Here is a 24326-nt window from a genome sequence, read left to right on the forward strand (position 1 = left end):
CTCCACACACACCACACAGACACACTACACACACCCCACACACCCCACACACACACACCCCACACACCACACACACTCCACACACACCACACAGAGACACACCACACAGATGCAGGCACACACGGACACACCTCCATCAAGGATCATTCTACTCTGTTGCAGGGTGTGGGCTGTGCCAGTGATGGGGGCAAGAGGGACTGAGGGGGAGGGGACTGAGGAAGAGAGGATACAGTGAGAGGGGACATCGCCTTTGTAATCCAGTCGGAGCTGGGGCGAAGATGCCTCGGGGCCAAGCGTTCTCACTTCCTGTGGGCCAGCCTCCCTCGGCTCCTCCAGGCCGGCCCAAGAAGGGAGAACCCAGAGACCTCCTCTTTCCAATCCTCCCCTGCCTTCTGAGTACACGCCTCCCTCTTGCGCCCTCAGCCCATGACCTCAGCCATGATCTTAGGGTGTTCTGCTCCCTTTTCACACTCCAGCCCACATGGGGTGCTAACCCCTTCCCAGGGTTCCTCTGGGCACCACTGGGATGGGGTGGAACCTTCCAGGGCATAACACAAACCCAGGTGGCCAAGAGCTCCGTTCACCCCGGCCCCTTGAGCCCTAACCCCACCCTCTTTCCAGAGCCCCAGGCCCTTCCGGACCACAGTGCGTCTGAGCCCCTAACCCCAGCCCCTTCCAGCGTTCACATTCTCCAATTGTCCTCTTCTTCCCCTCCGTGAGGCTTCTCATTTCCCCAGCAAGGACACTGGGTCCTGGTCTCGGAGACCTTCCTGGAGAGTCAGCGATTTTCAGAGGTGGGCACCCCTGGCTCTCCAGGTTTCTATGCATAAAGCTATTCCAGGTCCTCTCATTCAGGAGCAGGCCAGGATCAAGGTCAGCTCCTCACAACAGCAACCCCATTATCATTTGTGTTGGATTTTATAGCCTTTCTCAGACACAATCTCATTTCGTATTCACCACGGCTTCCTCTTTAGCTCCATTTTACAGGTGGAAAAACTGAGACCCAGAGAGATGAACCAACTGACTCAGGACCACACAGTGGGCAAGTGGATGGAGCCGAGGCAGGCACCCAGGGCCATCTGTCTGCATGCCCCTGCCATCCTCACAAATGTCTTCCCTATAACCGTTCTCTCCTGGGGGGAAATCATGCTTAAGCGTGGATAAGGGGAGGAAGGAGAAACAAGGCTACAGGCTCAAGATCTGGCTCTCAGGAATGCAGAGATTCCTTTGAGTTAACACACATCATCCCACAGGGCTGATCTCATCGATATCATTAGATCCTGCAATGTCCACCCAGCCTGCCGGGGCCCTGGACGTGGGGAACTCTGTATCCTGTTTCCAGCCACAGCAGGTGGAAATAGTGTGAACTAATGAAATAGCGGCAGCGAAGCTAACAGCTGAATACTTGTCTCCTGGCAGGCGGCAGCTGACAGACTGCTGTCCTGCACACACTGGTCTCCCCCCTCCACCAGCTGGGAGGCCAGAGCGGGTTTCGGGGAGAGCACTGGACGTGAGTGGAGGCAGACAGATCAGGCTCTGGTCCTGGTGAGCTGCGTGACCTTGGGCAAGTAACTTGACTTCTCTGAACCTCAGTTTGGTTCATCCATAAAAACTTTTCATCTGTAAAAAAAAAGAAAAAGATAATGGGAGCCACTCTGGTAACATATATGTTACTGCAACTATGTGGATGTGCTCGGCTAAAGACCACGCCTCGTTTTAGGGGATAGAAGGGGGCGTCAGTGTGAGACTGTGGTATCTGCGCGGCTACTCAGGGTCCTCCTCCCTGCTCACAGTAAGAAAGCCTGAAGCTAGAGGAAAATTCCACTGGGCACTGCTGCTACCTTAAGCAGAAGTCCTAGGCAGGTGGGAGTCCGTAAGGTCTCATGCAGAGCAGGATGGGCCTGGGTAAGGGGGGCCTTAGGTCCAGGAAAGCAACTTTGCATGCAGAGTGAATCATGCTCTAGAAGTTTGATGCAGGCAAACTGTCATTACACTCACCAAGGACTTAGGGCGTGAACCTCCCGTGTGCCTGGCACACTTAGGCAGCCCCCAGGGACTCACCTCAACAACGACTTCATGGGCTTTGACTTCTCAAAGCCCCTCACCTCTCTGTCCAGGGATGTCTCCCTCTCCAGGCCATTCCAATGGCGTTGACATTCTGCCTCTTCCAAGCCTGAAGGGTATCTCGTGCCGCAGGCCTGTGCTCCCTTCGTCATCAATAGTGACAGGTTCAGGGATGATATGGGCCAAACTGAGCTCATCACGACTGGTGAATGCAACTCTGGGACTTTATTTTTATTTTATTTTATTTTATTTTATTTTATTTTATTTTATTTTATTTTGAGATGGAGTCTCGCTCTGTCACAAGACTGGAGTGCAGTGGCGCGATCTCGGCTCACTGCAACCTCCACCTCCTAGGTTCAAGCGATTCTCCTGCTTCAGCCTCCCGAGTAGCTGGGACTACAGGCACACACCACCACGTCTGGCTAATTTTTGTATAGCTCTGGTACTTTTGAGCAAGCTCTCAGGCAGTAGACTCCTTTTCCCCCAAAGGATTTGGACCTGAAAGTCTGTAGCATTGCAGGGACAGCCATCTTGATACCCTCAGGGGACAACCAGTTTGAGAGAGTGGCACAAGGTATTGCTGAGAAGTAAGAGAAACAGCGTCTTCCTGACAGCATTTGGGTTCTGGATCAAACCATGCTTGAACCTTCGTGGACTTTTCAGTTGCGTGAGTTAACAAACCCCGCACTGTCTTAAGCCAGCCCAGGTCAGATTTTCTCATCACTTACAGGCAAAAACAGACCTGACTGATAAACCCATTTTCTGGCATCAAGGTCCTTGTATAATTAACCAAATTAATAAAATGAAGGCTGCTTCAATTAGCACAGATACAGAGCAAAAAAAAAAAAAAAAAAAAAAAAAAAAAAAGATGTTCAATAGAATGTTGAAAAGTGACTCAGGTTTTAGGACATCTCTACCCTACTTTAAGTATTGTAGAGGGAAAGATCTCCAGAATCAGAAAGTACTCGGTTTAAATCCACTTACTTCCTACCTGTGTGACCTTAGGTAAGTCACTAAACCTCTCTGAGATTCTATTTCTTCGAACGTCTGAGATAAAGTACATAAAGCACTAGGTACAGAGTAGGTGCTCAATAAATGCACCCCCCACACACACACACATACACACACGCGACATGGTTCAGCCCATCTGGATTTGCTTAATTAGAGGTACATGAAGAAGACCTATGGGGACAAAGAGGAAGGCCATCTGGGCTCCCGAGAATTCACCCATGGTAGGTGCTGCCCTGGTCTTCTGGCCTTATTCTAGAAGCAGGATAGTGTGGTAGAAAGGAGCAAGTGCTTTCGAGTTAGAGGACCTGGGCTGAAATCCTACCTCCATTCTGTGATCTTAGGCAAGTTGCCCAACCTCTCTGAGCCTTGTTCTTCCATCATTAGTGAAAAAGAGAAGGTTTTGGCTACCTCTTAAGGGGATACAAGAATCAAAGTGTGATGCTGTGCATACAGAATCCAGCACACTGTTCAACAAACAAGTGTGATTATTTTCCCAGGCCCAAGTCAGGGATCTTCCTCAAGGGTTCATCCTCAAGGTTCTCCTGCATCCGGCTCCCTGAGCTCAGCCATGCCCACGACCTGACGAGGTCAACTCCTTGACCTCTCTCATGACCACCAAAGCCCCATGGGTCTAGCCCTGACCTCACTCCAGAGTTCAGACACATCTCCACTAGGGCATCCTTCAGGCCCCCTAAACCCAGCACCAGCTCTTGTCTCCTCCACTATTCTCTGGAGGATTTGGGTAAGTCATCCTGGCCTTGGTTTCTTCATCTATAACACGATTGTAGAAGGTTATAGCCAATCACCGAGGAGGCTGTCCCAGCCCTAACATCCTAGGATTCAACACCACTCACTGTATCATCCCCCCGACTGAGCTCTACCTCCTCCCTACACTCCCCACCTTCAAAATCAACACGTTCCTTCTTCAGCAAGCCCCAGCTTGAAAATTTAGGGTCAGCTTGGATTTGTCCCTCTTGTTCATGCCACAGCCCCAATTCTGGAAGATTCTCTCCAAGAGATACTCCCCTATCTGCACACTCCTCCCTGTTGCCACCACCAGCAACCTCGCTCAGGCCCCAGCACCACACCTCAAGGAGGCCCCAGCCCCAGCTTCCCCCATGCAGCCTGCCCTCGACCCTTTCTATCCATGGAGCTTCCAAACAGCCTTTGCATGGAGCCTGGGATTCCTCATGTCATTGTCAAGAACTAGACCCCACCATTGACAATCTCAGTGCCCTGGAGATTCTTTTCAAGTTAGGGATGAGGAGAGGAACATTTTATGGTGCTCAGGTTAGATGTTCACTATGTATTAATTAAATTCGTTTGGTCATTCATGCTTCTCAAAACACATCCCTTGGATGTTCATCTCCAATCCATGACAGACAACATCAGAGATCTCTTTGCAAATCATGAAGGGCTGGGGCCTTTGCGACTCAATGTCACACCCTTGTGACATTTTGCAAACAATTTCAGGAAGTCCATCTTCCCCCGGCCCTAGATAGAGCACAGTTTACTTCTGATTGAGCTCATGTTACAGATGGAAAGACTGAGAAAGAGAGAAGAAGGGACTTGTCTGAGACTATGCAGAACATCTCCTCCTACTAGGCACCAGATCCTTGCACAAAAGTGCTGAGTCCACTCCCAGCCCCAGGCCCATGGCTTTGAGCAGCAGGTCACTTAACATCTAATGTCTTCATGCTGTTTCCTCATCTGTGCAAGAACAGCCATGTCTACCTGGCGAGGCTGTAGTGAGAGATCATATAAGCATAGGAATGGGGCTCAGCCCCGTTCTAGTTTCATTCTTTTCCTTGCTGTTTCTCTTCCTTTCCTGGCAGGATATGGAAGAAGGAAACATCGCTGCCATCTACAGTAGTCACAGAAGGCTTTATGCAGGAGGTGAGCCGTGTCTGGGCCTCAATTTTGGGTGCTGGAGGGAAGCAGGGGCCAAGAGTTATTAATAGGCTTGGCCTGATGGGCCCAGGGAGGCTGAATGTGATACAGACACCCAGCACCACGGTTGGGGAGTACCTGACACCGGAAGGGGAGGGGGCTGGGGGCTACGGGGAGTGCCACCTCCCAAAATAGCCAGAGCAGAAGCCTATATAGGTGGCCATCCCACCGCCAGGCTCACTTCCCGACAGGACCTCCCACCAACCCAGCCTTTCAGGGCAAGCTTCAGCCCTCCACCCCCACCTGAGGTGAGTGGCAGCGACCGAGGTTGGAGGATAGAGGGATGCGGCAGGATGAGCCAGCTGGAAGGGACAGCTACATCTCCTCTGCCCCTAGTGACCCGGGGGCGGGGGGGTGTGGTGGGGGTGCTGGAGGCAGGGCAGCTGTGGAATGTAGGGCTGAGAGTATGCATTCCTGCTTCTCCACCCAGACTCCTGGTGTGGCCTGCGGCAAACTCTCCCCTCCCTCTGCCCCTGAGGCTGGGCCTCAGATTCCCCAGCCGTAGAACAAGAGGGGTGGAGCCAGACATCTGTGGACTCTGGTGATGCCGTAAGAGGAGACCCACAGGGCAGAGGAGGACTACCGAGAGCTGATGGGATGACCTCATGACATTGATGCTCTGGCTGGGAGGACTCAGCCCCGAAGGGGGTTTCAAGTTGATGAGAGAACTCAGCAGCAAGGAGAGAGGGAGGAAGGAGACGGAAGAAAAGTGGGCCTCTGTTGAGGCTCCAGCCTTTGCCACAAGGTCACTGCTTAGGGGCTCACCAGGAGCCAGTGTGGGGCTGAGATGTATGGCACCTGATAGAGCTGGGTCCCAGGCACCAGGGAGGATCACCCAGAGAGTCACTGAACTCCACATGAGTGAGCCCAGGGGTGTGCTCTGCTCTGCTATTGCTTTGCCATGTGTCCTCAGACCACTCACGGATTCTCTGCGCCTCCGTTTCTCCACTGGTATAGCTGAAGGGTCTTTGAGCTGGGGAAATCCATTCTCCAACTAGGAGTGAGCTGGAGTGAGCTCACCCCTGGAGTGAGCTGAGCCTGGGAGTTGAAATGATAGCGTAGGAGCCTGGCATGTCTGAGTCAGCAGCCCAGCTGGGGACAAGGTGCAGAGGTGACGGCAGTAGCAGCAGGGGCCAGGGCAGCTGAGGGATCCTGGGAAGTCCTGGATCAGAGAGGCATCAGGTCAGGAGCCGCAGTCTGGGTGCCTTGGAAGCCAGCTGGCGGGCTGTGGCCTGAAGGAGCTGACTCACAAGGAGGGGGCAGCTGGAGCCAGCAACGGTATCCTAAGGTTTCCAAGAAGGGCACCCATCCACGGCTGAGCTGCAGGAGACAGTGTTGACAATGATGTCAGGGAACTTGAGCTACTGGGCAGCTGGACAGCTGCTCTCCCTGGGCCCCACCACCGAGGGCCACCACAGCCCCAGGCCCTGCCTACCTGCCCATACCTTAAGTTGCAGTCCCTAGGTCCTACTACATGGGACCACTGACATCAACACATCACCGAGAGACAGAAGCCCAGAGAAGGTCACAACCCAAGGTCACACAGGGACTTAGCACAGCCCAGGATCTAGAACCCAGGCCTCCTGACTCCCTGTCCAGTGCTCACACACTCTAGAAGCAGCTGGTTGCAGCTTGAAACCTTGGGAACCGTGGGGAAGAACACAACTGATTTCTGGCTGCGTAAAGATAGACACTGTGACATTTTTCCAGAGGTGAAGTTCAGAGCCCCCGTGCCTGCTTAGATTGTCTAGAAAGTGTGGTCTGAAGGTGCTACCCTTCTTCCAAACATATGCGGGGCTTTCTGGGAGGGACCTTAGCAATTTCAAGCAGCCTCCCCCACCCTACTCTGCCCAAAAAGGTTTATGGAGGCAGGGGGAGCCTGGTCCCACGATGCCAGGACCCAGGAGACCAGGAAAGCAAGTAGTTAGTAGAGATCTCAGAAGTGTTCTTTGAAAAACAAGCTAACAAAAAAATGAAAATAAAACAAATCAGGTTTTAGAATGTGCATCCCTGGCCAGATGTGGGATGGGGCACCCGAAGTGGGCCCCAGCAGCTACTGCTTGTCCCGGTCCCTGTCCCTGTCACCTCCTCCCTGCGTCCGTGGGTCAGGTTTCACGACCTCAGCGCTCAGATTTTGCTGCATAAATTTGCGTCCAGGAAAGACCAGAGCAGAGGCTGAAGTAGGAGTGGAGAGAGAAAGAGAGCAGGGCCTAGGGGGTCCTGGGGTGCAGGCTGGCCGCTGAGGGTTCAGGATCTTCCCCGACGCGGCAGGACATCCTCGGAGGTTCCCAGATCTGAGACCCCGCACCTCCTGCGTGTCCTTGACAGCAGGTGGACTTTCCAGACCTGGCTGGTGACTCCAGTGCCCCCTAAATCCCAGAGGTGGCCCCCTTCCCCTTGTGCCCTGGCCGCAGCCCCTGGGATCCCGCGGACCCCTGGCCTGGCGGTGCAGGAGCGGTAGCAGGTCCGCGCGCCCTCTTGCCCGCGGCCGGCGCTGCTCAGCCGCGCGACTGGACTGAGCCGCTCCCGCTGCGCTCAGAGTCCGGGCCCCTGGCGCCATGCCAGGCCCGGCGGGCGTGCGCCCGGCGCGCAGCACTGCAGCGCTGGTCATATGAGCAGAAATGATGAGAAAAGCACTTTTTAATCTTTTCGCACTTGCTCTGCCCGCTCAAACAGTTGCAGGATGTCGATGACAGACTTGCTCAACGCTGAGGACATCAAGAAGGCGGTGGGAGCCTTTAGCGGTGAGAGCGCGCTCCCCCTCCATCCCTCTCCCCTAGTCCACCGCCCGCACCCCTGCACTCCGCGGGTCCCGCAGCCTGAGGGTCTTCCCCAGCGCGCTTCTGCCCACACTTTCGACTGGGAGCCGGCGAGGTCGGGGCGGGGGCGTCCTTGGCAGTTCCCAAACTCTGTCCGGGCGAGACGTGGCGCAGGGAGCGGGCGGGGAAGCGGGCGCCCTGCCCAAGTTACAGAAACTTGAGGGTGCTGAAGGCCCGGTGGCTGGGAGGACTCAGGGTCCGGAACCAAGGGCGAAGACCAGGGTCGGAGGAGGGATCGCCAGGGTCCTTGTACGAGCTCTCTGGACGTCCTCTTTAAGGCACGTGGAGAGGACTGCAGGGTGCATCCCCCTCTCCAAGCGACCCCTTTCCTGGACCCTCATTCTGGATAGGACTTTTCCCGCCAGGCGGTAGCCATTGTTGGCCCCCTGACTGCCCTAGTTCCTTTACTGAGATTCAGCAGCGGACCTGCGGGCGAGGTGACCTTCTGGAGCCGGCGCACAGCTCTGCCCAAGCCTGCACGGGGCACCTTCAGTGCCTCAAACCTCGGGCCTCCTTAGGCGGGCCGGGGAGGGGAACTGGCAGTCTCACCTCTCCCAGCTGCCCGGGACTTCAGCGCTTAGCTGCCCGCCTTCCTTCTCCCCTGTCGTACAGATGGGGAAACCAGGAAACTGTCTTGGAGAGGACAACACAGTTGCCCAAGGTCACCGAGCTGGCAGAAGGGGTATTAGACCTGGGTTGCCCAGCCTAGTGTCGGAGGTGGACAGGGCAACTTTCCTTGCCTCTAGCCGTGTGCTGAGGGGAAGAGAACATGACTTTCACAGTCACCTCCTGCACACAGACACACACACATACACACACACACCCCTACACATACACACACACACACATACACACACATACACATACACATACACACACACACACATACACACACACATATACACACACACATATACACACACACGATACAGGATCTAACATTGTACCCTTCCCCAGGTGTTCTAAAAGAGGACCCCAAGATACAGAAAATTGCAGGTAGAAAAGGACCCCCATTTCTTTTCTGCTTTGCACCCCCTCCCCTGGGCACAAGAACCTCTCTGGGAAGCCACCCTCCCAGGGTCCTGGAATAACCCTCTCCCTTCACCTCAAGCCCATCTGGGAAGAAACTTAACTGGGTATTTCTCGGGAGCCTCCCAACACCCCCTTCCCACTGCCTCCTAAATGGATTTCTACGCAGAGCCAGGACTTCCGGGTCTGCCCCTCCTCCTCCCTCTGTGTGACCTTGAGGGAAACCTGACCTTTCTATGTCAATTTTCTGGCCACACAGTCTGTGGCCAAGAAAGAAGGTCAACCCTCCTCCCCCTACTCCCGGGACCATGTTCATGCCCCCTTCAATTCCCTAGCCCACTCCCAACCAGCTGGCGCCCAAAAGGCTTCCTGGACACGAGGTTCTCAGAAGAACAAAAGCCTTTGGTTCTTAGGTGCTGCTCCCATCACCAGCAATGGGTGCAGTGGAGGCGGGGTGTGGGGGCAGGCTTGAGAGCCGGGGTGGTCTGGGTGTGAGCACACCTCTTCCACTCCCAGCCTTATGACCTTGGACAGGGCATCCTCCCTTGCCCAGGCTCCCTCAGTCCTCCGATGGAGGTGGGTACCTCTCATTCCCCACAACTGGCATGCGGGAATCCATCAACAAATGCTTTGACGTCCTCCATTCTCCCACGCTTCCCTACCAGCCTTTCTGGTCCTTATTTGACCCTGCTCTTCCCCCCACAGCTATTGACTCCTTCGACCACAAAAGGTTCTTCCAAATGGTCGGCCTGAAGAAAAAGAGTGCGGATGATGTGAAGAAGGTGTTTCATATCCTGGACAAGGACAAAAGTGGCTTCATCGAGGAGGATGAGCTGGGGTAAGCGGAGGCCTGCAGGGGCTGCCCAGCCCACGGCTGTGCGAGAGGGAGTAGGGGCTGGGACTCTAGCTTCCAAGTGTCCATCAGACCTGCCTTTCACTCTGCCTGCTTCACAGAAAGTAACGGTGCGTGAAGGCAGTGCTCGGACCCAGGGCACCAGGGGAGAAGGCTTCCCGGCACTATTGCTTCGGAAGAGTAAAACCCTCAGCTGAAAGTGCAACTAACTAGGTTAAGTGATAGCCACTTAATATTGCTAATGGAGTGATGCTACTTAATAATTTAATACAAATGAAGAGGCAGTTTTTGTTGCTGCCTAGCACCATAGGCAGGGCAGAAAGCATTCACTTGAGGATTTCATTGATTTTCATTTGTCTGACAATTTCTACCTTCCTGCAGCCCCCAGCCCTCTGGTACTAGTGTGGCTGGTGCATTTTCTGGGCAAGCCAGGGATGCAGAACCAGCTCTGGGGGTCCAGGGGTCCTTGGAGAAAAGCAGAGAAGGAGAAGGCTGTGGCTAGGAAAATGTATGCCTCCCTCTGCAAAACCGTCTCCTGACATAATCCCCTCGGCCACCCGGCCATGTCTACTGACTCAGGTTGCCTTATGTCACCTTCTGGCCAAGAAAGCCTTGAGTTTTGTCACAAAGAGAAGCGGGGGGGATGGGTGCAGGGAGAGGCCTTCAAGTAGGGACTTCCCCAACCATCCCGTCTCCCCGCTAAACCATCTCACAAGGGTACCTTCTGTCTAGAACCTTCATATTCTACCCACTTACATCCAACATGCATGCACACTTCTGCGCGCGCGCGCACACACAAACACACACACACATTCACAGAGGCTGACTTCCCCCTGTCCTCCAGGCATCACCTTCACTGGGAAGCCTCCCTGCTCCTCCCCTCACCCCAGGCGGGCCGATACAGCTTCTGAGCGCCCTCCTCCACTTCCGCTCTCATTGTGCCCATCACACCGTGTGGTCTCTCTTGGAGCCCATGACCTCCTTATTTTTTTCAGTGCCTTCCGAAGATCACCACTGTGACGCCACTTTCCAGCATATGCCTGACACAGAAATGACACTTAGTGGATACTTGTTGGATAAATTAACCAGTGTAGGTGCCCTCCCTGAAGCGGGATCAGCCCTTCACTGAGGACAGCCTGTCCTTTCCTGAATACTCATCCACGAAAGCACAGCCACCGAGCAGGCTACCTGGCACAGAGCACCTGTGTGCGTGACTGCTGCTCACTGCCTGTCCCAGCCACCCCTTTCCCCACACAGACACCAGACCACCCTCCATCCAGTGTCCTGCAAGGAGACCTCGGCCTGACTCCCTCACCGGCTTTCTCCCTTTTCTCCTCCAGATTCATTCTAAAAGGCTTCTCGCCAGATGCCAGAGACCTGTCTGCTAAAGAAACCAAGACGCTGATGGCTGCTGGAGACAAAGATGGGGACGGCAAAATTGGGGTTGACGGTGGGTAGCGGTGACCTGGGGTCTGGGCATATTGTGGATCTTGGGGTGTTGGATGCAAAAAGTTTGAAGCTATGTCTGTCACAAGGAAGGGATGATATGGGGCCCCTCACTCCCCTAGATTAGAAGATAAAAATCAGTCCATTAGGTCTGAGAGCTCTGCCACATACTCCAGACAAAGGAAAACTGGTGTATTTTCCTAATTTGAAAACCTAAAAGGAGTAGATTCTGTTTTTCCTGCTGGGTAGGGGATCCAGGAGGATTAGGGATTTTTTTTTTTTCCCTGAACTCAGCCTGCACTTTTGCATGAATACTGATCCAAGCTCTGCCCAAACTGGCTGTGTGACCTTGGGCAGTGTCTCTCAATCACTGGGCCTCTGTCTCCCATCTGTAATCCAAGGAAATGAGGCCGACTAATCCCCAAGGATCCTCTACCTCTCACATTCTGATTCCAGGGATGGAAATTCCTATCTCCTCTCCTCTTCAGCATCTTGTCCTGGTGTCCTGTAACCCCAAGTCTCAAAACCTGTTTGGGTTTTACTCAAATGTACTATTCTAGCCTTGCAGCAGAGCCAGGAAAAACAGTAAGCCAGAAATCAGCGGAGAATTCGGACGGGGAATACCTGGTCCTGCCTTGCTTTGCAAGCTTTGATGTTAGCACAGATGAGACCAGTGGCCCACCGTCCACTCCTTTCTCCATTTGGCTCCATGTGGCATTCATACAGCGCACCCACATTGCCATCTCTCTTAGCATCATGATTTCCTCAGGAATTATCTCCAGTTTGCAGGTGGGCAAATGGACTTTGACGGTGCTTAGCCTAGTTCAAAAGAGCTAGGACACAGTGGTGGGGCAGGGATTTAGAACTAGGCCTGAATGAGTGTTTGCAGCATGCTAAGCTGCTATTTGCTCCCATAATGGGCTTTTCTGCTGATCTCAGAGAAAACTGTGTGTAGGTGCTTGGCCTCTGGGCCCCAGGCTATCTCGGTTCAAATCCCAGCCCTCCTGCTTTCGAGCTGTGTGACCGTGCACAATTAGATAACTACTCTGGGCCTCTGTTTTCTCATCTCTGAACTGAACATAATGATAATTCCTATAGGGTGATTACAAGGGTTAGATGTGTTAATATGTAAAGTGCCTAGAGTAAATGCTATATATGCATTTATTAGCTAATTCATTTAAAACTAGGGACTGTGCTGCATTCATCCTTCTAGCCCCAGTATCTAGCCAATACCCCACACAAAGCAGGTTCTTCATAAACATCTGTGCCTGAGTATAAAACCCAGACCCCCATGCTCTGCTCCCTCTCTGCCCCTTGCCAGCTGTGACCTTGAACACATCACCTCTGCACACCTACGTTCCCTTGCCTGGCAAATGGGTGCATGAGCTTCTCCTAAGACCTGTCTGGACTCGTTGTGAAAATTAAGTTTCTGTGAATACAAAATTGCTTTGGGAAAGGTACAAGGAATATGAAAGTAGGTGTATGCTTATGAGCTAGAGGGTTTTTTGTTGTTGTTGTTTATTTCTTTTTTGTTTGTTTGTTTCCTGCCAGTAACGAGAATGGAGAATCCCTATCAAGGTCAAATGCAGGGGGTCCCCTGGCTGTCTGATGCCAGCTGCCCTTCTTGTGGCTGGGAGGGAGGGAGGTGGTTTTAAAGGAGTGGAGTAGAGGGTATTGGAAAGGCATCATTGGCTTGGCTGCTCCTCGGGCTTCTGGTGCTTGGCAGATCCTCCCTCACACCCCCATCCCCACCAGTCTGCTTATCAGACAGCTCCACCCCAAGGCTTGGCTCCCACCTCAACCCTGACCCAGGCTTCCAGACCTGCCTTCCATTTTTATTTGCAGCCAATATGCCATAGCTCAGAAGCCCTGGGCTAGGTCTTCATGGCTGACTGCTCACAGACAACCTACATGATGAAGAAAAACCAAGCCAGACCTGGTCCAGTTCCCTGCCTCCCTCCCTCCCTCCCTGCCACACCCAGATCTTAAAGCATCAACTGAACTCTTCTAACAGATCCAGCAGATGTTGACTGAGTAGCAACTCTGTGCCTGGCAATGGAAGAGATAAAAATAATTCAGGCCCATTTCCTGACTGGGTGCCCCTGAGCACCTGCTCCTTAGCCCTGAGCCCCAGCTTCCTCATCTGTAAACTAGGCATTATAACGTGAGAATGAGGCCTGTAGTGCTCAGCACATAGCAAATGCTCAATAAACGGCAACTCCAATGCTTTATTTATTTATTTATTTAGAGACAGTCTTTCTCTGTTGCCCAGGCTGGAGTGCAGTGGTATAATCTCATTTCCCTGCAACCTCCGCCTCCTGGGTTTAAGCAATTCTCCTGCCTCAGCCTCCAGAGTAGCTGGGATTGTAGACACGCACCACCATGCCCAGCTAATTTTTGTATTTTTAGTGGAGATGGGGTTTCACCATGTTGGCCAGGCTGGTCTTGAACTCCTGGCCTCAAGTCATCTGCCCACCTCAGCCTCCCAAAGTGCTGGGGATACAAGCATAAGCCACCCACCTGGCCATACAGTGTCATTGTTATTGTCTGCACGTTGCTTGCAGCTCTACACATATACACAAACAAGTGATAGTGCCAGCCAGAGGCAGAGGTGCAGGCTTCAGGCATTTTGTGCAGACTTGGAGGCTATGCCGCAGGCTATAGGGGACAGAGGGAGTGGGGTCCAGGCAAGGCATTGGCATCAGCTGGAAACCGTAGGGTATGTTCAGAAAGGGGCAAGAAGATTGTTTTGCCAAGAATGGGAGGAAAGACTTATTAGCTGGGCATGTCATGTGTGTCCAGCCCAGTGCTGGGTTTGGTTACCTCATTTGACCTTGGGATGACAGAAGACATAAGTGCAGATGTAGAAAGGGCAGCCCAGGGAGTGAGTGCAAGGTCACACTGCCAGCAAGTGCCAGGGCCAGGATTCAAACCCAAAAGCATGGTCCAGGCCCACCTGTGCAGCCTCCATTGAGCTCATAGGCAAGACATAAAATAGACAATGAGCACAGACCACCCTGAGGCACTGGGGCCCCACACCTCATGCTTTTGAGGTGGGAAGATGCGGATGCCCACTTCCTCACTCCCAACCCCCTAAGGCAGGAAGGGTGGGTGCCATGATGCCCAATAGGTGGTGAGATGGGAAGCAGAGCCTTTTTGGGGCCCAGGACATTCTGTTTCAGATACTCTGCTTTGCTGTCACTCTCTCTTAAGGCCAGAGGGCCCAAGCCCCACCTATAGCTGGAAGATGCCTTCAGCTCCTGGTAGGTTCTGGGGCATGTCCCAGAGAGCCCTTCTGACCATAAAGTGCCTCATCTTTAAAACCATGAGGCAAGCCGGGCGTGGTGGCTCACACCTGTAATCCCACCACTTTGGGAGGCCAAGGCAGGTGGATCACAAGGTCAGGAGTTCGAGACCAGCCTGACCAACATGGCAAAACCCTGTCTCTACTAAAAATTAAAAAATTAGCTGGGTGTGGTGGCACATGCCTCTAATCCCAGCTACTCAGGCGGCTGAGGCAGCAGAATCACTTGAACCTGGGAGGTGGAGGTTGCCATGAGCCGAGGTCACACCATTGCACTCCAACCTGGGCAACAGAGCAAGACTCTGTCAAAACAAAAACAAAAACAAAAAACAAACAAAAAACAAACCATGGGGCAGATAACTAGCCAGTTACTGGGGTACATTCCAGCCCTGGAATTTCACAGATGTCCCAGTGGATAAACGTCTACCCAGAGGACCACTTCAGTATTTTGGCTCAGCTGCGTGACCTTGAATGACGATGGCAATAGCATCTAACTTCATAGAGCACTCAATACATGCCAGGCACTGTGCTTAGCATTTCCCTCATTTAATCGTTCTAGCTATCTCTGAAATGTATACTACTATGATTCCCATTTTATAGATGAGCACACTCAGGCTCAGAGAGACTAAGGGCCTGCATAAACCCTTTAGGCTAGGAAGAGAAAAGATCAAGGTCTGAAGTCAGGTCTGTTGAGCTCCAAAGCACATGACCTGTGCTGCCTGCTTCATTCATTCATTCATTCATAGTTTAGTTTATGATAAGATGATTCTATTGATTGACTTATTGCCTATTTCTTTCTCCTCCACTAGGATGTCAGGTCCGCTGAATAGGAACTTTGTTTTGTTCAGTTCTAATCCCAGCACCTAGCATAGGGCCTGGCCCATAGTGAGAGAACAAGAAAAGTGTATTGGTTGAATGAATGAATGAATGAATGAATGAATGAATGAATGAAATGAACAAGTGCTCAGCTCTGGGCAGCACTGTGCAGTGATGAGGACGCACAACTGCTGTATGTAGGGGGAGATGATCTGCAAGCTGAGGTTGGGGATCTGTGGGGACTTGTCTGTAGCAGGTGCCGGGAGAGCCCCAAACCAGGGACTGCCTCTCTTCCCTGCTCTGTTTGTCCTTCTGAAGGTGAGTGATATTTACCAGGTTCTTGAAGATCCTGTATTGAAGGGAGGGGGTAGGAAGACAAAGTTCTAATAATAACCCTTTGCATTCCTGTCTCTGGGGCAACTACTTCCAGGAAACTCAAAGGCTTTTATAGATGTGGTTGATTGATTCTCAAAGGCCACCCTAAAAGGCTGGTGCAGAGCTGATATGGGGAGGGGCTGAAGGCTGAAAAGGAAAGAGAAGCTAGAAAAAGAGGCGAAGGGTGCCAAAAAAAATCTTTGTTAAAGCACCTGCGGTTGCAAAGCCCAGGCATAAAAAGCAGACAAAGCAGACTATGTGGCAGGTGCCTTTTCAAATACTTCACCTTCACAGCGGGTCTCCAGCTGGGAGTCGGTGTCAGCATCACCTGGAGGGCCTTTGGCAACACAGATGGCTGTGCCAGACCCAGGAGTTTCTGATTTCTTAGGTGGAGCCCACACTTTTGCATTTCTAACAAGTTAGCAGATGGTGCTAATGATCTGGCGAACCACACTTAGAGGACCACTGCCTTACAATAATCCTAGAAAGTAGATGCCATCGCTATCGCCATTTTGCAAGTGAAGAAGCCGAGGTATCGCGAGAAGTGACATGCCCAGGGTCTCTCTGTAGCACAGCTAGGACTGAGGCACAGTGGTCCAGCCAGGACCCTCTGCCATCCTGCCTCACATGGGCATGTGTCCCCAGCCTGGGCCTTCCAAACTCAATGCCTGCCCCCGCAGAATGTGCCGACCAACAGGAATCGAGGTTAGCATCGGTTCCCACTTCCTGTGTGCCAAGTGCTGCCCACAGGCCTTACCTCTTTTAACTCATTCAAACCTCCCAACAGCTCTACAAGATATCTTTATTACTGATACATACAAGGAAACTGAGGCCCAGGGAAGCAGAGCGACTTGCTGTGAAGCCTCGGGGCCCTCTTCAAACCTTGACTCCTCATATCCTGCTGCAGAGAAGATCCGCAGGCCCCACGCACACACGTGCCTGCACGCAGTCCTAGTTACATTCTTCCCGAAACCCATTCCCGGTGATGGATCCACTGCCCTCTGCTTTAAGCGTGTCTAGACTCAAGAGTCTGGGGTTTGCATTTTGCTTCTGTTGCTGAAACGTAGTCATCATTATTGTCTAACCTTGCAGCCCCCTCGCCACTCACTCCCGTGCCTGAAGGAATTTACCTTTTCTGCTTCCCTCTGGCAAAATCTGTTCTCTTTTATCTTTAAGTAGCCTATTTACTGTGAGAGGCGGAGCGATAGCGTAAGGCCTTGGGCTGTAGTGGAGTCCCTGAGTCAGGCAGAAATTAGAAAGCCAAATGTTGGGGGTCAGCCATGGGAATGGCTGTATCTTTTCCTCTCTCATGACATCCATTCCCACACCTGGAAAGTGGGGAGAAAAATACTCACCCTACAGGGTTGTTGCTCAAATGAAGGGAATGTTCTGGAAATGATTCCTTTCCTCTTATTTTATGGGAATGCTTTGCTTGTCACCCACCTAAAACCTTTTGAAAGTGGTGGAATCTCAATCCTCAACAGAAATGAAATGGAGTCTAAAGCAGGAGAAACGTGAGAGAGGGATAGAAGGAGAATTTGCCGGTCTCCCTGTAATTCTAGCCCTCCGGCCTCTATGGGGATTTGATTTCTAAGTAGGACAAGATGCTCATATCAAGGCCAGCCCAGGGTTTTGAGGGCAGAGCCCTAAGGTGCACTATGCTTTGTCCCATCTCACTGCACCCTGGTACCAGCTCAGTGAGGTCTAGGGGACACTGTGATCCCCACTGAGAGACGTGAAAACCAAAGCCCCGTAGACAGTAAGTGCCAAAGTCACATAGCAAGTCCTTGGCCCAACGGGACCCGGGTCTCCTGACTCCACCACTCCCTCCCCTAAGCTGAGCTGAGAGGTTTTAGTTATAAATGGCTTCTGTGCTTAGCAAGCTGCTCCTTTTATTCCCGTGTGGACTTTCCCTAGCTCTGGCCTTATGCTGCACTAGAAAAGATTTAGCAAGGGGAGAGGAAGCAGTCCTCCTTACATAACTGGCCTTCTGTGAAAGGGAGCAGCTGCTTGGTGGAAAAAGACATTCCCCTCCATGCATCCCTCTGCTTCTGCCTCTGGGGGTTGCAGCTTGAGTTAGAATGCGGGGCCATTTAACTCCAACCTTTGAGGAAGAGACGCACCCTGGCCCCGGCCACGCCTGTTGGAATCTTTCTAGCTGAGTGACACTCAGCCTCAGTTTCTCTGTAAATAAAATGAAGATAAGAGAACCGACGAGGATGAAGTGGAATAACACACCGCGCGGTGCCTGGCACAGAGTGAGCCGCAGAACTGTTGACGCGGCCTCCTTGTGGCTATCTGGCTTGGCCCGCAGTGACTCTGCCTCCCAGTTCTCCGGGATGGGAAGGTGATCCCTGTTTGAGATACCAATTTATAAGAAACCGAGCCCGGGAGCTATTTAGAGGCGAGGTGATAAACCAGGAGGCCGGCTCCTTCATCCCGGTCATCACGGTCATCACGACAGAGGGAGGGAAAGAGCCTTCCAGCCGCTGACTCAATGGCCGGCTCAGTTTCGCTTTGGGCCATCACTGTGTGCCGGTCTCACCTGTCAATAGCTTCTAAATTTGTCCAATCCCCACAGCCTTGGACTAGGGCAGACCTAATTAGGCTAATTTCAGCTTCCTAAGGGAAAGAAAAGAACAGAATCCTCCAGTTGTCTGATCCTCCCTCTGCTGCCTCCCTCCCACCCCTGTCCCTACCGTCTACCTCCTTCGTCTCTTTCTGATTGGATAATGACGACATCTGCGAGCTGGCCCCAGAGGGGGTTGGGCGAGGTTTTAGCCTGCAAAGGTACTGCTGTACTTGCATGTCTTAGAAGAGAATGATGATTCTGGATGCCTCCAAAGGAAGACTGTCTCTTCTACCTGTCAACATGAAGAGTTGATTTAGTCGCATTCCCACTGTGTGCCAGGCACTGTGCTGGGCACTCCTTCTCTGTTATCTTATGGAGCCCTTACCATACCCTATAAGGAGATAGTCCCAGTATCCCCATTTTATAGACGAGGAAACTGAGGATCAGGAACTAAGTTGCCATGGATGGGTGTGCCGGAGGTGGGATGCTATCCATCTCACTGATGGGATAGATGGATTGGAAACTTGTACCAGGTCAGCTGGTTGCTCGTCAGGTTTTCCGTGCCCTCTGTTTATATCTTCCTTATCCTGCTTAGTTTCAGGACTTTCGTGGTTAATGTTATATCAAAGCTCCAACCTGTGTCCGTTGTGCTGGGGAGATCCACACAGGAGGTGGAACTAACACTTAGAAGTTACTATGTGCCAGTCGTGTTACCCCATCTGGTCTTTCTAATAGCTATCTAAACAGGCATTATTATACCCACTTTACAAATGAGAAAACTGAGCTTCAGAGAGCTAAAGTAGTGACTGATGGCCACCTAGCCAGGTAGTGATGGAACAAGATTCAGACGTAGGTCCAGCGTTGCTGGACGGTTGCAGGTAGGTGCCGGGATGGAGGCAGGAAATGCTGGAATCATGGAGACAAACAATGGCAACATGAACAGCAATGATGCTAACAGTTACCAGTTACAGTACCATTTAGAGCCTCCTGCTTCTGCCAGGCAGTAGCCAGGCATTTTATAGGTTTGGTTTCAAAGTGGCTTGAGGTATAGAAACACTTTGGTTGCAACATCACCGGATACTGAGAGCTTGCTGTGCATCAGGCCTGTGACCAAGAGCTTTAGTGCTGGCTCCTCTGAACAACTTAAGGAAGTAGGTACTATCATGAGCTCCATTTGACAGATGAGGTGAAGCATCTAGTTGAAGGCCACAGGAACAAGAAATGGGAGCTGGGTGTTACCCCCAGCTTGCTTGCTCCAAACACCATGTGACAGCCGGAAAGGCGTCTTCTAGACCCGACACTCACTCATAAGAAAACCAGGACCAGGGAGGATGAGGTGTGTTGTCCAAGAACAGCAGCAGATGGCAAAGCCAAGACTAGAACCTGATCGTTCAAAGCTGCATTCGCCATCCTGGGATCCTACCTACTGCCACTTCAGCTGACCTAGAGTTTACGGGATCTTTGTGGTTTTTTTTGAGACAGAGTCTCGCTGTGTCACCCAGGCTGGAGTGCGGTGGTGTGATCTCAGCTCACTGCAATCTCCATCTCCACGGTTCAAGCCATTCTCCTGCCTCAGCCTCCTGAGTACCTGGGATTACAGGTGCGCGCCACCATGCCTGGCTAACTTTTGTATTTTTAGTAGAGACGGGGTTTCACCATGTTGGTCAGGCTGGTCTCGAACTCCTGACCTTGTGATCTACCCACCTCGGCCTCCCAAAGTGTTGGGATTACAGGCATGAGCCAACACACCCAGCCAGTTATTTGTTTTGCTTTAAGGAGAGACCTGGGCATTTTAGAGGAAGGGTTTGGCTAGGAGACCTGTTAGTTAATTGATTGGCTCCTAAGAGCTCAGCCCTGAGGCAGACATGAAAGGCACGGAAGAGGTGGCTCCTGCCCTCAATTTATCTACAAAGTCCCCTGTTGAAGGTTCTGAGGGGATAAAATTAGAATTCCGTGTTCTCTGCTGAAGGCCAGTGCATGTGGCTATTGTGATGTCCTGGCTGCTTCAGAATAGATTGCAAGGTGGGCAGAGGGGCTGATTTAAGAGGCTTTCAAAAACCCCACAGCTCCAAAGTACCTCCCAAAGTCTGACTCCAAAATGCCTGACTTTCCATCACTGGAGAGTCCCTCATTGGTGTCCCTGGGCCCCCATCACACCAGCTGCACCAAATCCCATCGAGTGTGAAGGTAATCAACGGACTCTTTACCGATGAGCAGCCTGAGAGCCCATAATTTCTAGAGTGAGGATGAAGGGGTCAGTGCAGGCTGGAGCACAGAGAGGACCAGCTTCCCCTCTTCACAGTCTCTCCACGAGCAGGCGATGGCAGACAGGCTCATGCATCCTTTATCCCAGGACAGAGAAACTCAGTGTCCCCAAACAGGGAATGCCAGTGCTGGCTGAAATGACAGGTTTAAGTTGGAGAGGGCTCATGCTTCTGCCTGAGCCGGGACGCTAGCCCTCTCAGAAGTAGCCTCTCCACATTCGTGTAGGGGGTTCCTGAGGCCGGAGGCCAAGTCCTGGCTCTGGCTCTTGTTTTCCACATGACCCTGACACCTCACCTTCCCAGCCTCCATTGCCCCATCTATAAAATTAGAATCCTCCCAGACTGTCATGTGAATTATATGAAGTAAGTTAGAGCTTGTTGAACCTTAAGAAGGACTCATGAGCCATCTCATCCATCCATCCATCCATCCATCCATTCATCCATCCATCCATCCATCCTCCATCTATCCATCCAGCCATTCATACTTCTCTCCCTCCCTCCATCCATCCACCAACTCCTCATCCATCCATCCATCCCTCCATCCATCCCTCCATCCATCTACTCCTCCATCCTTCCGTCCCACTATCCCTCCCTCCATCTGTCCATCCATCCCTCCATCCATCCACCCAGCACTTATTTACGAGCACCTACTGTGTGCCAGGAACACTGTGGCTGCCAGGAGAGCAGTGAACGAGAGAGAGGCTCCCCTGCCCTCCAGAGTTTGTATTCTAGCAGGGGGAGACCGACAAAAATAAGTGCATAAATAAGATCATTTCAGAGAGTGCCAAGGACTATGAAGTAAATAAAAAAGGACTAATGAGATGGGGTGGTGATATTTGAGCTGGGACATGCGTCACTCTATACCTAGGTCAAAGTAGGTCAGAAACTACTGGGATGAAGAAGGAAGCCTAAAAGCGTTTCTAGCTTGAATCATGTCTGCTGTGTGACCACGGTCAAGCTGCTTAACTTTCGAGCCTCAGTTTGTTTCCCCATCTGTAAAATACAGGCAAAGGTGTGTCTCTCATGGAGTAGTCGTGAGGATTCAGTGAGATAATATATGCAAAATGCTTCCCACATTGGCATTCAATAAATGTTAGTTACTAGCTATAATTAATAAAAGTACTACTAATAAAAGACATCTCAAAATAACCACCTGCCCCACCGAGGTCCTGGAAGATCACAGACTCCTGGCTGAGAAAGTAATCACTTTCACACCTGCCCTGTGGGAGGGACTCTGTACAAGTGTTTGTGGTTTTTGTATTTATTTGATACTCCATCCTTGGCACTGCTGTTACCACTCGGCCAGAGAGCCTGGGAGTTTCAAGACCAGCTGGTGGACCCTCACTCTCGGTCCCGCCCTGCATCCCCCATATCCAGGTCACCCACCTTTCCTATCCTAGGACACCCTAGGGACAGGAGAGCATGGTGTCTATTTCCTAAGTCAAACCTCAGAAAAGTGAGGCACCCAGGTATGTTATGCGTCCCTTCATCTGGCCGGGGCAGTGCCAGGTTATTTATTTATTTATTTATTCATTTATTTTTTGAGACAGAGTCTCGCTCTGTCACCAGGTTGGAGTGCAGTGGCGCAATCTCGGCTCACTGCAACCTCCACCTCCTGGGTTCAAGCGATTCTCGGGACTACAGGCACGCACCACCACGTCCCGCTAATTTTTGTATTTTTAGTAGAGACAGGGTTTCACCATGTTGGCCAGGATGGTCTCAATCTCTTGCCCTCGTGATCCACCTGCCTCGGCCTCCCAAAGTGTTGGGATTACAGGGGTGAGCCACCGTGCCTAGCCCAGTGCCAGGTTATTTCTAAAATACAGCATGTGTTGGTTTGGTTTTTTTTGTGTGTGTTTTTTCACTTTTTTTATTTTGAAATAATTGTGGGTATACAGAATAATTGCAATGATAGTACAGAGAGTCCTGTACACCCTTCACCCAGCTCCCCCGATGTTAATATTTTACATAACCGCAGTACAGTGATGAAAACTAAGAAACTGCATAGGTGGGGTTTTACATTTGTATTCCATACAAAGTCCAGGGAGGACGCAGCTCACCTCAAATGAGTCCCAGATACTTTTTGTGGCCTTTTTGAAGCCATTTCATGACCAGCTTTTTATTTGTCTTTCCCAAGGAATTATTCCTGGCCCCTCTCTTCACTCCACTGACAGATGAGGAAACCAGAGAGATCTATTTTCCAGCAAATAGGGCCAGACTAGGCCTAGAAGCCCTAACTTTCAATCCCCAGCCTGTGCTCTCCCCACATCACAACACTGCATTTTATTTTTTCTTTCTTTCTTTTTCTGTTGTTGTTTTGTTTCATTTTGTTTTGACACGGAGTCTCATTCTGTTGCCCATGGTGAAGTGCAGTGGCACAATCTCAGCTTACTGCAACCTCTGTCTTCTGGATTCAAGCAATTCTCCTGCCTCAGCCTTTGGAGTAGCTGGGATTACAGACACCCACCACTACGCCCAGCTAATTTTTGCATTTTTGGTAGATACAGGATTTTACCATGTTGGCCAGGCTGGTCTCAAACTCCTGACCTCAAGTGATTCACCTGCCTCAGCCTCTCAAAGTGCTAGGATTACAGGCATGAGCCACTGTGCCCGCCCAAGACAACACCGCATTTTCTAGGGTGATGGGAACTTGCCTGAGACCCCACACTCTCCACCAGGCTGTGACATGGCATCTCAGAGACATGTAGTGGCACGTGGCAGCAAACTCCTTGTCCTCTCTCATCTGCTGGGGAGAAAAACAGCAGAGAAGTCCAGAAATATTACTCAACCCTGAGCCTCAGTTTCTTCATCTGTAGAACAGGAACAATGACAAAATGCACCAGATAGGATTATTGTCAGAGTCAAATGAGATATTGCATATAAAGTGTTTCGAATAGTGCCTGGCATATGATAAGCATTCAGAAAACTATTATTATTAATGCTATTGTTATTACTGTAGTTATTATTATTGATTTTGCGTGTGGCATGACATGGTGAAGCAAAAGATATGGTAGACCCATCATGTTCCACCTCACTTCACTCATCTGCCCACCCATTCATTTATTCATTCATTCATGTTCACACTCACACTCTGGGGCTCCTGCAGCAGAAGCAAGAGCCCAGAGAAAGCACCACCCAGGGCCCTGCAGTCAGGTATGGACAGTCTCTCTTGCATTCCAGCCTCTGACTCACTTTCCTTTGTCATTTTCTTCTGCAGAATTCTCCACTCTGGTGGCTGAAAGCTAAGAAGCACTGACTGCCCCAGGTCTTCCACCTCTCTGCCCTGAACACTCAATCTCAGCCCCTCTTGCCACCCTCCTGCGTTTCTGTTCAGTTTGTTTATGTTATTTTTTACTCCCCCCATCCCCTGTGGCCCTCTAATGACACCATTCTTCTGGAAAATGCTGGAGAAGCAATAAAGGTTGTACCAGTCAGACTCTGCTTGCTGAGGAAGACCCAGGCCTAGTCAGGCATTGGCTTTCCAGATGCATCTGGGCAGGGGGTGGGGGCCAGATTTCGACAGTTAGAAAAGATGTGATAGGAGAGAATGGAAGGGAACAGCCTCTTTTCTGCGCTAGGTACTAAGCATGGCACTCTACAGAGGTTACCCACTTACTCCCTAACACCACCCCATAAGGTCGGTGATGAAACTCCCATTCTCTAAAAAACTAAGTCTCAGAGAGGGGAAGTGATGTGTCTAAGCCCACAAAGATAGGATTTGTTAGTATTGGGGTTTGAATGCAGGTCCATGGTTGAGTAGGTGGATGGATGGATGGATGGATGGATGGATGGATGGATGGATGGATGAACGGATGGATGAATG

General features: G+C 51.4%; 1 protein-coding gene across 1 annotated transcript; it reads left to right on the forward strand.

Annotated features, from left to right (window-relative positions):
• The first annotated feature begins 5230 nt into the window (after window positions 1-5230).
• On the forward strand, window positions 5231-23939 carry PVALB (parvalbumin). The gene is made up of 5 exons (XM_011978934.1): window positions 5231-5273; window positions 7702-7769; window positions 9579-9711; window positions 11067-11176; window positions 23721-23939. The coding sequence occupies exons 2-5, from the start codon at window positions 7709-7711 to the stop codon at window positions 23747-23749; spliced, it is 333 nt and encodes a 110-aa protein (XP_011834324.1). The 5' UTR covers window positions 5231-5273; window positions 7702-7708; the 3' UTR covers window positions 23750-23939.
• Window positions 23940-24326: the final 387 nt, after the last annotated feature.

The sequence above is a fragment of the Mandrillus leucophaeus genome, unplaced genomic scaffold, assembly GCF_000951045.1.
Source record: "Mandrillus leucophaeus isolate KB7577 unplaced genomic scaffold, Mleu.le_1.0 Scaffold2, whole genome shotgun sequence".
NCBI classification, from domain to species: domain Eukaryota; kingdom Metazoa; phylum Chordata; class Mammalia; order Primates; family Cercopithecidae; genus Mandrillus; species Mandrillus leucophaeus.